Consider the following 14,429-nt stretch of genomic DNA (forward strand, 5'->3'; position numbering starts at 1 on the left):
GTAACTGTCAGTTGTAGTTTGAGTTCACAGGAAGTGTCACTTCTCTGTAGTTTTAGTAATGTCAGTTGTAGTCTGAGTTCATGGGAAGTTTCACTACTCTGTAGTTTTAGTAACTGTCAGTTGTAGTCTGAGTTCAGTTGGAGTTTCACTACTCCTACTTTTACTAACTGTCAGTTGTAGTTTGAGTTCATGGGAAGTTTCACTTCTCTGTAGTTTCAGTAAACTGTTAGTTGTAGTCTGAGTTCATGGGAAGTTTCACTACTCTGTAGTTTTAGTAACTGTCAGTTGTAGTCCAAGTAGTTGAGAAGTTTAACTACTCTGTAGTTTTAGTAACTGTCAGTTGTAGTTTGAGTTCACAGGAAGTTTCACTTCTCTGTAGTTTTAGTAATGTCAGTTGTAGTCTGAGTTCATGGGAAGTTTCACTACTCTGTAGTTTTAGTAATTGTCAGTTGTAGTTTGAGTTCATGGGAAGTTCCACTACTCTGTAGTTTTAGTAACTGTCAGTTGTAGTCCAAGTTCTTGGGAAGTTTAACTACTCTGTAGTTTTAGTAACTGTCAGTTGTAGTTTGAGTTCACAGGAAGTTTCACTTCTCTGTAGTTTTAGAAATGTCAGTTGTAGTCTGAGTTCATGGGAAGTTTCACTACTCTGTAGTTTTAGTAACTGTCAGTTGTAGTCTGAGTTCAGTTGGAGTTTCACTACTCCATACTTTTACTAACTGTCAGTTGTAGTTTGAGTTCATGGGAAGTTTCACTTCTCTGTAGTTTCAGTAAACTGTTAGTTGTAGTCTGAGTGCATGGGAAGTTTCACTACTCTGTAGTTTTAGTAACTGTCAGTTGTAGTTTAATTAAGTGGAAGTGAAACAAGTCATTGATGAAACATAGGCCACTTGAATTTTTATTGCATATCTAATTCTGCTGAGTATGTAAGCACTTTTGTGAATGTTTTGTTATATTTGCAGTTACACAGATAACAATGAACTACAATGTGAAACAATATTTTTATTGAAGATAAAAACAAAACAATGTATCTTCTACATTTTAATGAGATTTAGAGATCCATGTTATGATTTGATTGCTTATCAAACGATGTGAGAAGATGGTTTAGGCTCTTACAATCAAAGAGGCTATACATACAGTCATAGAACACTTCACACTCTTATAAACTAAAGCATAAGCCAGTGATTTGAGTGCAGCCTAGAATGAAAATAGAAGCCATGTTTTTTATGTTGATAACATTAAAGTGAACATCTGTTTGGCATCATAGCTTCCCCTTTGTCTCCTGTACTGACTACTCTTCCAGCAGATCTACTGTAGTTATAAACCCTGAAAAAAGATATTTCATTGTCATTAAGGGAAGATATTCTGTTGTTTGAAGAGATAATTGGAAAGAAATTTTATATTTTCTGAGAAAAGATATATGTCAGAATAGAAAATATACCTCATCCTGTAATAATTATAAGGTATTCCTTTGTCAAAAGAAAAATATTTGTCAAAATTGAAAGATATTCCTTTAATAAAAAATGTTCATAGTGTAATTTAAAGCTTTTTCATTGTCATAAGAGAAAACATGCCTGTCATAATTGAAAGATATTCCTTTGACATGTAAAGTATATATATTCCTTATAGGGGTGATGTTAGTCAGGAACAGAACAATGAGTAAGTTTCAAAACAGTGGCAAACAAATCAATAGTACAATTGCTGATACCAATAGGAATTAAAGGTTCAACAAAAACACTGAATTCTAATTGAAAGTTTGAGTAAAATTTCATGCATTTCAGCAGAGCTGATAAACAGGTTTAAATTACTTTCTGCACCATAACAGTTATTTATGTGTATGTTATAACCACTAACAACCTTAAATGGTGAGTCAGGACTTACGTTTGTCCCTTAAAAAACATAATTGTCATTGAATCTTTTATAACAGCAGCGTCTATTCCATTTGGTACTCCTGGGAATTCATCAGAAATATATCTGTGAGATCCAGAAACCACTTGTCCTGTGTTAGGGTTCATCTTCCATACTTGACTGTACTATCAAATTTAAATGCAATGTTAATTAACAATTGTTCATCTATAAGCAACATAGGAAGGATTTAATGCTTCTTTACTTAAGTCTGGATGCTATATGAAACATTTCTGCAGTGGTTATAGTCTTATAGCAGTTAAAAGGGGAAATATACTAGCATTGTGTCAAGCTGTATGACAATGCTTTGGCAAGAAAGTTACTCTTAATGGTTTACCAGCTGAAACTGATACCAAGGTGTTCAAAGAAGTGGTCGTCCGAGGACTGGGATCCCCAATTTCTGATATAGGACCTTTGCCAATTTCCCTTGGTCCTGGACATTAAACAATAAATAACATTTTGTTGTGGACTTTCAATTTCCATCAAGTGATTCGTTGATATGAAACTTTCCTCTCTGGAACGTAAATTTTAACCCCTGCAATATCTATGTTTCCTATAAAGTAAAGGTATTTCAGCCATTTCATGCCAGTGCAAAAGATGTGAACGAATCCCGTATAATTCGTGTTTAGGACTTCCACAGACCAAGATGGCTGACTGTGATGTTCCAAATGACTAGCATCCTGTATTTACAACCCAATAAACTATGCTAGAAATTTGACTAGATCATTCCCATTATTACTAACTCAAATACGTCTTGTGACATGAAGAAGACTAACCTTCCTAAATTGTATGTTATTTGATAAAAAAAACAACCCCTGAATATACCAATACATATAAGACACACTATCTGGTCAAAATGTGTTGTATTGTGCTCACTTAATACTCCATAGCCTGGTACATTGGGCTGAAGGATATATTGTTGCTCCAAAGATTGAGGCATCGTTTGTACTGCAGGCTGTATTATGTATACTGATTGCAAAAACGGAGACCATTTGAGCTGACGGCTATACTGTGTATACTTATTCAGTTAATGGAGGTAACATTCAAATATTCATTGAACATAGGAAAGCGAAAGTATATGATGTATCATGTAAGGGCAAATACCTATTTTTTAATGTACTTACTCCAAAGACTGAGACATCGTTTGAGCTGAAGGCTATAGCTGCTCTTGTTTGTTCTGGCATTGTTGCACCTCCTCCTCTAACCCAAGAGGACCCCACCCTCCTCCTCCAACGGTCAAAACGATATAACCTTTGACCTATGATAATAAGATTTTAAGTATCATCCAATTAGGCTGATTCCCTATTGTTATCCTATATATAAAAAACTTACAATATAATAGAAGTTTAGTTTCTAAGGACATTTATTAGTGATAGATTGAAGAGATTTTCAAGTTAGAAAAGGATTGAAATAATTGGAAAAAAACGTCATACATGTTTTAATACGTTTTATTTTAATGAGTTAATTTTTTTCTTTGTTTAGTGTTGCATTCTTGGTTGATTCTTTACATACAAAAAATTCCAGTTTTATATATTGTTAATTTCGATATGCTGAACACGTGTTTCAAGGAGTAACCGCTCATCAGCAGCATTAAAATCCAGTATATAGGAAAATCATAATCAATATTAGTTGTACTCATAACCAAAACTATCAAAAGAGGAAGGCAAATCCATCACCGAGAGGTTCTACCATGTGCAATTCTAGGAATGAAGCCTCGGTGTTTTACGTATTTTAAAATTTGGAATATAAATGCAGCAAAAGTGTGTTCAAATTATCTATAGCGTAGATACAGTCTTGTGCATTCGTTTCAGCGGGATAGAAAAGGAAGAGCAAGATATATAAAAGTGGGGTCGAAAAAAAATAAGGATGACTCATATCTTTAAGGGCATTCTTCATTTTTTTTCTTTTTTCTTTTTTTGGAGGGGGGGGGCTTGTCTAGAACCGACTATTATCGATGTTTGCCATAGAATATAATATTTTTCGTTTGTTTACATTGCTAATTTACCTCTTAATACCATAATAAGACTGCCACTGCTGACTTGGAAAGCAGCATCTGGTGTTCTGATAGCCAAACGGCCTAATCTGGCGCTCTGTCGGTATATCCCTACCAAGCCATCAGCATTCATTCGGATTAAATAGGAACGTCCAACAAATGCTAAATATTCACCATTGAAATCTGAAAACAGAAAATGTTGTATCTATTTCTTTGGAAGGTCGTTTTCTGGTTTCACAGAACATGTTCAAATTATGTGGCCATGCAATTAAAAAAAAAAACATTTGCCTGGCTCCTGTCCTACATGTAGTTCTTATAATATTTCTGGAGAAATTTTTAAGAGGGTTGAGAATTGTAAGAAACACGTAGGCACACTAAGAGATTTTAATTCCTCCATACTCCAGTAAGTCATAAAGTAGCTTTCCAGCCATCATCTTGTGCTGAAGACACTGAATACAACCAAAGAAATATATCGCAGCACTAGTACCAGTTAATGAGATGGAAGTAACCCAGTATAACCTTAGATACAACTATTGTTTGTTTAAGAGTAATCAAGGGAACCAAGTTTATAGCGGAAATCAAAAGAATGTAATCCAGGGACAAAGACCCGATCTGGAAAACAGACAAACACAACAAAGAACATAGAATAATTAAACTAATACACACAAAGTAACAAAAGTAAATGAGCAACACGGAGTCCAGGGTAGACGAAAGAGGACAGGAAAACTATGACACGCAGGCTGTCAAGTCTCCTATATTTTCCTCTTTTTTTAAAGTTCCTATATTTTCCTGTATTTGGACAAAATCCATTACAGAAGTTTTATGGTCGTCATCATGAACTCGTGGATTGTTATGGTGTATCCATCAGCTCCATGAAAACTGATTTATTCAACGGGTCATAGTTTTCCTTTGTATGACCATGTACACTGAGCATCTTGACTTATAGCCCTCTCTTACCTTGTATGATTGCATTAAACTGAACTGTACAGTAGTAAGGTCTTTGCCCAGGAGTAGTAGGAGGGTTAACTGGAGCCCTGGTTGTTCTCGGGGGACGTACTGTTGTTCTAGGTGTGGTAGGTGGCGGCGCTGTCTGTGTCTGGGGTGCGCCTGTAATAGGATATCAGTGTTAACAGCTAGTTACCCCAATGTCTGAGATAGTACACTTGATCGTAGGTCTTTTTTTTTTATAAAAACAAATTTATACAGACTGATAGCGTCTTTTTTAATACCATGCCCGAACCTACCTCATAGGAACAAAATGTAAAATATATATATGTTTATGATCAACATGCATGTAAAGATGCCGAAGATATTCTTGACGTAAATTTAGTTAAAAATCACGATAATAATATGTTGTCCAGGAGATTTCATACGTGAAAATAGTATTGTTTTTTGTTTTTTGTTTTTGTGTTTTTGTAAACATGTGTTCTACGTGGTTTAAAACATCAAATAATACGTCGCAATTTTCAAGTTTTGGATAAAGCAACAGTTTCAAGTTTAGAAGTTACCCTGATGGGGCGAGAAGTAACATTATGTTTGTAACAACGGACAACAACAACAGTCTACATATATAAACTTACTCTTAACAAAGCTTGCGTATCGGCAATATCCTTACCATCATCAGAGTGAAGACCGTGTGATTAACAGAAATTCCAGGGTGAAGACAGCGTTTTTAACAGAGATTCTCTTACCGTACAAAGCCTGTATACCGGCAATATCGTCAGGGTGAAGACCACGGCCTGGCTGGTATCCCGAGTAAAAAGGTGCCATCAAAGCAGCGTTGATCTCGGAATGTCCTAATCCTAAGGCGTGACCAAACTCGTGAGCAGCTACAGTGAAGAAGTCAGTCCCAGTTCTGTTGACTACCCAGGCTTCGTCATCGTCAAAGTGAGTGTCACCAAACGGAGGAAAGAATGCGTGGGCTAGGACTCGTCCTGTAGAAATATAACATAAACATTCCGTCACCAAACGGAGGAAAGAAGGCGTGGGCTAGGACTCGTCCTGTAGAAATATAATATAAACATTCCGTCACCAAACGGAGGAAAGAAGGCGTGGGCTAGGACTCGTCCTATAGAAATATAACATAAACATTCCGTCACCAAACGGAGAAAAGAAGGCATGGGCTAGGACTCGTTCCGTTTATAGAAATATAGCATAAACGTGTTTATGTGTCATTATAATGAAACATACAGGTCAATTAGTTCTCACCAGCACGTAATTCTCGCCAACCTGAATTCTTGACCTCTCTTGTGAATCAAGTTCGTGTCCATAATTTAAGAAAATAACGTTTACCAGATTGTTTATAATTGCTCTGCAAAATGAGCTATCATACAACGATTTTCATTGAGGAATGAAATTTTGGTGAGCAGATTGGCGAGAACTGCTTCAGTCTTGAAAACGACGAGATCTTATATCTTACCAGTATAGATGCATTATGTATGAACGTGCAGCTGGGACAGGTAGGTAATTAAATTCAGATGACATTGTACATGTATATGATAAAGTCGATTTTGTGGATTGTAAGTATAACTGTCGACTGGAGCATGATTTATTTACCATATAACCGTAAGTTTGCTTAATTGCTGAGTTGCTTTTGTTGTTAATATTGAACTGACAAGACCGAGTGATTATTCTATTTAATTTAGTAGATTAATATATGTAAACATAGCTGGTATATTTTGTTACAAATCTTTAATTGTAGGTCAATCATATCATTATTTGATAAATCAGTTTTCCAGAACCTCTCCTCATTTTCTAAGTCTTACTTCAAATGTATTCTAGACTTTTATCGCCGTCAATTGACAGTCTCAGTTCGATCCGACCAAATTTTGTCTCACCATGTGTATTTTTTTTTCGAACGACATTAGTTACTATCAAAACAATTACCAGGGCCATCAAAAGCATTTTGATTTCCGTCTCCATGGACTCGTGTTGCAAAGTCAATCAAAATATCCACATCTCCGGATTGGCGTTCTGTGAATTGAAGGTTTGCATTCTTACTCCACAAATCAAAAGCTCGTCTCGTCTCCGCCCTACAATATAATATCATAAATCAGGTTCATAAAGTTAAGCGCTGTACATCTTACATGGGATCTACCTGAGTTGAGAATGATTTTCATTCTTTTATCTCAAAAAACGTTTTTATTTTATTTGGAATTAAGAGCATCACATAAAATTTTAACTGGAAATCAGACTAAGCGATGGCACCATGTAAAACGCGTTACGGCTTTCTAACTTTCAGTGAGCAAAGCGAACATATGTATTGTCAGGAGAGCAAACTAGTGCCAATCACTTCAAAAAAATTTAAAATTGCAGGATAGACTTAATTCAGTAATTGAAAAGAGCGAAACATACTTTAGTGAGAGTGGTGATTCCGAAATTCAGTTAGCGATGAAGATGTTGGATAAGGAATTTTGTTAGTGATTGGATGTATCGATGGAGAAAGTCAGTCAATGACGGAAAAGGTGTTGAAGATTAACTCAAGTCGTAGACAAAATATAAATGGTGATCAAATGATGGAAATAAACATTTAAAAAAAATACTAAGATAAAGATGCTAAAATGAAAACTGAAAAATGCTGCATGTAATACATTTCCTCGTTATGGATGGTAATATATACATGTTACGGGACTATTAATTTGAAACGGATGTTACGACATAAGTCAACTACCTTTAGCCATTCTGTACCATTCTGTCTTTTATACCCTCGAGTGAATAAAGTGATCCTCGTTCGTCTGTCTGCTCTTTTTTTTCGTTCCGTCCATCCGTCAAAAATGCTAGCCAATTTCGATTATACGACATGGATTGATTCGGTTTTTTTTATTAATTAAATTTTCATGCTGTTTTAATTTGGTTAAATCAATTTTAGATTTTTGTAAGGGCCAACCAGTATGTTTTTTTTACTATTTAATTAGTCATCAACAACTTCGTGCATAAAGTTATAAACTACTTAATGATATTCTCTCGGCCTGTGTTATGTATCAATAATGTCGGCTTAAAAAATCAACTTTGATTAAAAAAGGGTAAAACAAATTACCAGAAACCAGTTTATATTTGTTAGAGATGCTTATTATATGTATATTGTATGATATTTTACCTAACTTGACGTTGGGATATTTTTCTGCTGAACGAATTCAACCTCCATGTTAATCTGTTATTATCCCATTTCGTTCCTAAAAATCAAGTAGAAATCAATATGTATAATATATCAAAAAATACGTCAAGTACGTTTTTTGATAATAATTTCAGTACATTACACGTTTTGGACTACTATTTAAAGTACGTTTTTGATAATAATTTCAGTGCACTGTTTTGGACTATTTGATAATAATTTCAGTACACTGTTTTGGACTATTTGATAATAATTTCAGTACATTACACGTTTTGGACTATTAATGATTTCAGTACATTGTTTTGGACTATTTAATAATAATTTCAGTACATTACACGTTTTGGACTATTAATGATTTCAGTACATTGTTTTGGACTATTTGATAATAATTTCAGTACATTACACGTTTTGGACTATTAATGATTTCAGTACATTGTTTTGGACTATTTGATAATAATTTCAGTACATTACACGTTTTGGACTATTAATGATTTCAGTACATTGTTTTGGACTATTTGATAATAATTTCAGTACATTACACGTTTTGGACTATTAATGATTTCAGTACATTGTTTTGGACTATTTGATAATAATTTCAGTACATTACACGTTTTGGACTATTTATAATTTCAGTACATTGTTTTGGACTACTATTTACTATTTGGTATATGTATTTCAAATGTAGCTTGTTTTGAGTATATATCATTATCCCTGTTTAACAATGGCATATACCTAGTTATCAACAATATGTATTTAAAATAATCTAGGTTTATACTGTCGTATCTTATATCGACAAAAAGAAGACCGAAACGTCAGCAGTTTAGATGATTCAAATACGTCAAAATCCAAAAACACGGCCTTAAGGGCACATTAAACAGAGATGACCTACATACACCATGTAGCGAACCGAATAAAAAGTTTACGCATAAAATTTGAAGCTAAAGAAATCAAAACTGTCACACAAAAAATTAGCCATATGAACTCCCACAAAATCCGGGAGTGACAACAGGTGTCCCGTCCTACTCCGCAAGCGGCACCCGCCATATTGGAAATGAATATAATCCGGTAATAATATAGCAACAATAATGTGATCGAGACTAATATTGATTTTGATGTTAATTATATAAATTTTAATAAAAATTCGTCTAAATACATACTATACTTGCATGCTGACGCTATCAATTAACATATTGAATTTTTGGACTGACAAAATTGCCGGCTATTGAATTGATATTTGGGTGTCGTATTTATACTGGAATACTCGGCAGTCGGATTAAGAAACTGAAAAAGTCGACTATCGGAATATTTTAAAAGCCGAAATAGATGAGCGTCTGCTTAAGATAATGGAAAGACTGCAGGTGTCGGTATATTGTAAATAACCGAAATAGATGGGTGTCGGGTTATGATACTTAGATACTCAGATAGGTTGATTCATTACCTAGGTTAAATTCAACAGGCTTCGGAGGATTAGTTTTCTTTGACCATTCCTCATCATTTTTGACGGGCATGACGTCTGGACATCCGCATCGTTCCTTGGCAAATAACCTAGCCGTGGCTTCATCGTATGTTCCTGTTACCGGCAACTTGTTGTAGTTTTGAAAGAATCTAGAAAACAATATGATCCTGTTTACTAATGATTGGCAGTAATAGAACAAAGAATTGAACGAATGGTTCATGAGACGTCTCTCCAAGTAGTTAAAATATAATACAAGACACCCCTCTTTCTGCCTACAAAACAGAATATGGCCCACACTTCACTTAAAGTTCTTATTCTCTTATTGGTCATGTCAAATTACGTTTGAACAAAGTCAACTTAGGGGATGATGAATATAAAAGTAGATTTATTTGTATATTTAATTCGTGTATTTCATCTTAATACATACTTTATGCTTTACTATATTTGTATGGTAACACTTTATAAATTATTATAGAACGCACTTAATTCTCACGAAGAATAGCCTGTCATTACTTTGCAGGTTAGTTTTATGGACAGACAAAAGCTATAATTATAATAAAATTGAGACCTACAAAGTGATTATATAATACTAGGTAGAATATGTAGGTAAATCCAAAAATTCCGATAAGGGTAGGGCTGCCAACTGTCTAAAAGTGGGTGCGTGCCTTAATGACTTCAATTTCCATTTTTTTTATAAACTTTCGAGCATAAGGTGATAGCACCCCCCTCCCTTTCCCATCCCAGGATCCACCTACGGAATACATACTGTAATGCGTATTTTCTATCTTCTGTTGAAGCTAGTACTTGAGAATCCGGCATATGATCGATAAGATATCCGTACTTTCTGAGATATTGCTGTAAAGATAAAAGGCAAACGTTTGAAATTATTCCTGTACGATATCAAGTAGATAACAATAGGATATGTATATGTATTAACCTCACCATTTCAGTATTTGACAGATTTTTCTGTTAGTGTTAACATATTACATAGAACTATACCCGGTTTGGAAATACTTAAATATTAATTATAGACTTACCAATTTTAATGTGTATATCTACACTGTACAAAGTTTGAATGATATTGTAATATACTTTATGAATTACATTCGCACATATTACACTAAGTAAATACCGTCTACAAAATAAAGTGACAAAAAAAGAGGCTCCCAGAAGCCTGAATCGCTCACTTGATTGAATTTTGCCTTTGAAAGGCAATAAATTTAACAAGAAGATGTCCAACAATTTTGAGTCCAGACGTCTTTGGTAGGACTTATCATAAGGTTAATTTCAACAATTGAAAGTTTTTTTAATCTATCATAGTTTTCAAAATGTTGACTGAAAACTGTAAATAAACCCGTCATTTTTCCCCTTTCAAGGGCAATACCTCTTACAAGGAGTCGTCTGACAACTTTTATTCCTGGAGACTTGTGTAGTCCTAATAATAAGGATCATTTAAGCTATTGAAAGAATTTGGCTGAACCTAACGGTTTTGGAGATATATGCAAAAGACTACTGTCTGACCCCATGTTCTATTTTTAGTAACGACAGTCATGTTTTTGACGGATCTAAAATCCCCACATCAGTTATGCAGGATACACCAAGGAACATTCATACCGAGTTTGATTTCAATTGGCCAAGTAGTGTCAGAGAAGAAAATTTTTGAAAGAAACAATATTAAAAATAGCAAAAATTGTTGAAAAGGACAATAATTCCAACATGGCTTAATAAATTGAAACCAAAGTTTTACCAGAGATAGATCTCATCATACCAAACACTTTCATCCCGTCAGAATTTAGCTAACGGTTTTTGGAGATATATGTGAAAAACTACTGTCTCACCCCTATGTTCTACTCAGTTCTGTGCAGGATACCTAAAAAAACATCCATGCCAAGTTTGGTTCTAATTAGTCGAGTAGTTTCAGAGGAGAAGAGTTTTGTATAATTTTTAACGACGACGACGGACACCAAGTAATGGCAATAGCTCACATTGTGAGCTAAAAATGGCAAAGTTTACATGCTAGAAAGAAAAGAATACATATGTCATATTTCTAAAAAAAAAAAAAAAGGTGCGCATCTTCAATACGTAGATCACAGTACAAAGTTTAAATAATGAATGTATACTACATTTTGAGTTACAGAGAACACAAAGGATTGATGGATTGTTGGATTTTAACGCCCGAGCAGCAGTATTTCAGCTATATTTAGGCGAGAGAACACAAAGGTACAGTCAGGCGCGTAGCTGAGGCCAAATTGAAGTGTAGGCAAAATTACGGCAGGGGGTCTGGGGACCGCTCAAGGCCCCCAGCAAGTCCAAGGGGGCGAAGCCCCCCCCCCAAGCTCCGCGGAGATAGCGTTTTAGAGCATCATTTATGCCTCTCCTGGATGTATTTTATCTCCAAAAAAACAAAAAAATTGGCAAAAGTAAGTGCAGGCAAAAGCTTTTTTGCCTAACGGCAGCTACGCGCCTGACTGTATCCCGTAAACGTGTTAAGAAAAAATCCATGGTTTTCGCTTATGAAAATTCAACCTACAACTCACAATATTCCAGTCTGGTGGGGTCTCTGACATATTCGAATTTACCATACTTATTCTCGTTATATCTAACTTACTTGTACTCCGCACTGATTTAAATTAGTAATCATTATTAGTACAATGATAATGGTTCCTACAGTATATCAAAAAAATACTTTACATCAATTTTCAGTAAATCATCATTGGATAGATTATTTGCTGCTCTGATGTGTATTCCTTTGTGTATGTTGAAAGCTCGTAAACTCGAACATAAAAATAAACATATCACTAGTTTCCACATCATGTTTTACATGTGCCTTTAACATCAATGAGAAAATCCAGTGTTATATAAAGCAGAAATGTAACCTCAACTTGCGCAATAAGGACTGACCACTTAAACATGACTTCATCGTATCGACAGGATACTCAAAGGGGGATTGATAACTGCATAATGGAGACCTTACTGTTTTATTATGATTCTTATTATTATATCAGTATTAAGACATAAGAAGACACCTAGGCTTCCTCTAAACTAGAATAATAAACGATAAGTAAAATAAAAACACACGAAATAGTATAAGATGTACTGCTATGGAATGTGCCCCTTGATGGCCCCGAGATTAAGTCATGGTGGTTTCGGAAAGCAGTCATTATACTCGGATTATCTGTACCATTGATTGTCATAACACTTGGTCACCTTCCGGGATTGAATTCAATATTACACAATTTCTCAAGCTTTCTACTCTTTTACTATTTCGTCTTCTATATAAGGTAAAGAGAAGCCTGATATAACAGAATCAGAGACACTTGTACTCCGGGTTAGTAGTGCAGTGGCGGGTGCAAGAGGTTGGCACTCCTCCTTTTTATTGGTAAATTTGTCATTTTCATGTGTAAAATTGACAAAAAATATGGTAAATAATGTTCTAGCACTATCTTTTTCAGAGGAACCCTGAGTGGCACCTCTCCTTTTCAATGTGTCTTGATCTGCCCCTGATGTGTACATTAGAAAATGTGGTCCTTTGCCATTGAAATTTTATATAAAAAAATATTAAATTTAAAACTTCAAATGTTATCATAATAACATTTGAATTTTTAAATTCAAATTTTTATATAACAGAAACACAAAAATAACTATATATCCAAACTATCCTACTATTTGTTTATTTATTGTATAACCTTATGGAGTTTTTTTTAGGGTGGCCTTCAAATAATTTGAAGAAAAAACTTGTATGTTGTAAAACTTAGTAATGAGCTTACGTGCACTCAATGTAATTAAACTGATGATGAGTTCCATTTCTTTATTGAATGTGAACAAAATAAAGCAACGAGAGATCAACTTATTTCTAAGATAAGTGATAAAGTTATATTATTTAGTACTGGTCAATACGGAAGCCCATTAGTGCCAGGTGTTCACTTATTTTTAAGTCGTTATAACGACTTAGTATCTCGTTTAAACGACTTAGCTATCTCGTTTGAACAACTTAGCATCTCGTTTAAACGACTTAGTATCTCGTTATAATGACATAGCTAACTCGTTTAAACGACTTAGCATCTCGTTTAAACGACTTAGTATCTCGTTTTAACGACATAGCTAACAACGCCAGTTATGTCGTTATAACGAGATACTAACTCGTTTAAACGAGTTAGCTATGTCGTTTAAACGAGATACTAAGTCGTTTAAACAAGTTGGCAATGTTGTTAAAACAAGATACTAAGTCGTTTAAACGAGATACTACGTCATTTAAACGAGATACCAAGTCGTTATAACGAGATACTAAGTCTTTATAACGACTTAAAAATAAGTGAACACCTGGCACTAATGGGCTTCCGTAGGTCAACTATTCAATCAAATATAAACACTTCTCTATCCAAATATTTAACTTTTGTATGAAATAAGGGACATTTCAGAGCAATCTATAGAACTGTGCGTAAATGAGGTCCATGTCGGCCAAGAGTTCTCCGCTACATCTAGATGTATAGTATTATCTTCTTTTTGTTATTATTCATTGTGTTATGTATTTTGTTTGACTCATACGGGTTTCATTTTGCAAACGAATAAATAAATCTTTTTAGTGAATGGGTTCTGAAGGAAAGATGCGACTGAACCGATAACTCCAAAATTATGAGACAAAGCCAGCATTTTTCTTTTCAGTGAAACAAGGAATTGACATGTGAATAGGGTTACAAAAAATATTTTTTTTACCAAATATTGGTGTATTATTTGTTGACATGTTGACATATTTGAGCAGCTGATCTTAAACTCATTGATAACATAAGATCAAAATAAAGACAATTGTTCCAAACATACCCTACATATGTTTGTTGGGGTTTAACGTCCGAGCAGCAATATTTCAGCTATATTCAGACGATGAACATGAAATTGATGATAAAATGAACATGAAATGATGAAATGAAAAAGAGACGGGACACAAGGACAATGGGGTCGATAATTTTGAT

General features: G+C 34.5%; 1 protein-coding gene across 1 annotated transcript; it reads right to left on the bottom strand.

Moving 5' to 3' along the window:
- Positions 1–986: 986 nt before the first annotated feature.
- LOC148605986 (stromelysin-3-like) lies at positions 987–12,296 on the bottom strand. Its single transcript, XM_088546181.1, has 11 exons — positions 12,154–12,296; positions 10,229–10,317; positions 9,445–9,611; positions 7,992–8,067; positions 6,782–6,927; positions 5,587–5,829; positions 4,853–5,002; positions 3,908–4,078; positions 3,027–3,160; positions 1,879–2,030; positions 987–1,323 (listed from the first exon to the last, which is right to left on the bottom strand). Exons 1-11 carry the CDS (start codon positions 12,274–12,276, stop codon positions 1,236–1,238), a joined length of 1,539 nt encoding a protein of 512 aa, XP_088402307.1. The 5' UTR covers positions 12,277–12,296; the 3' UTR covers positions 987–1,235.
- Between the last annotated feature and the right edge of the window lie 2,133 nt (positions 12,297–14,429).

Source organism: Perna viridis, chromosome 9 (assembly GCF_037379345.1).
Source record: "Perna viridis isolate PV_CMFRI_1.1 ecotype Kerala chromosome 9, ASM3737934v1, whole genome shotgun sequence".
Classification (NCBI taxonomy): domain Eukaryota; kingdom Metazoa; phylum Mollusca; class Bivalvia; order Mytilida; family Mytilidae; genus Perna; species Perna viridis.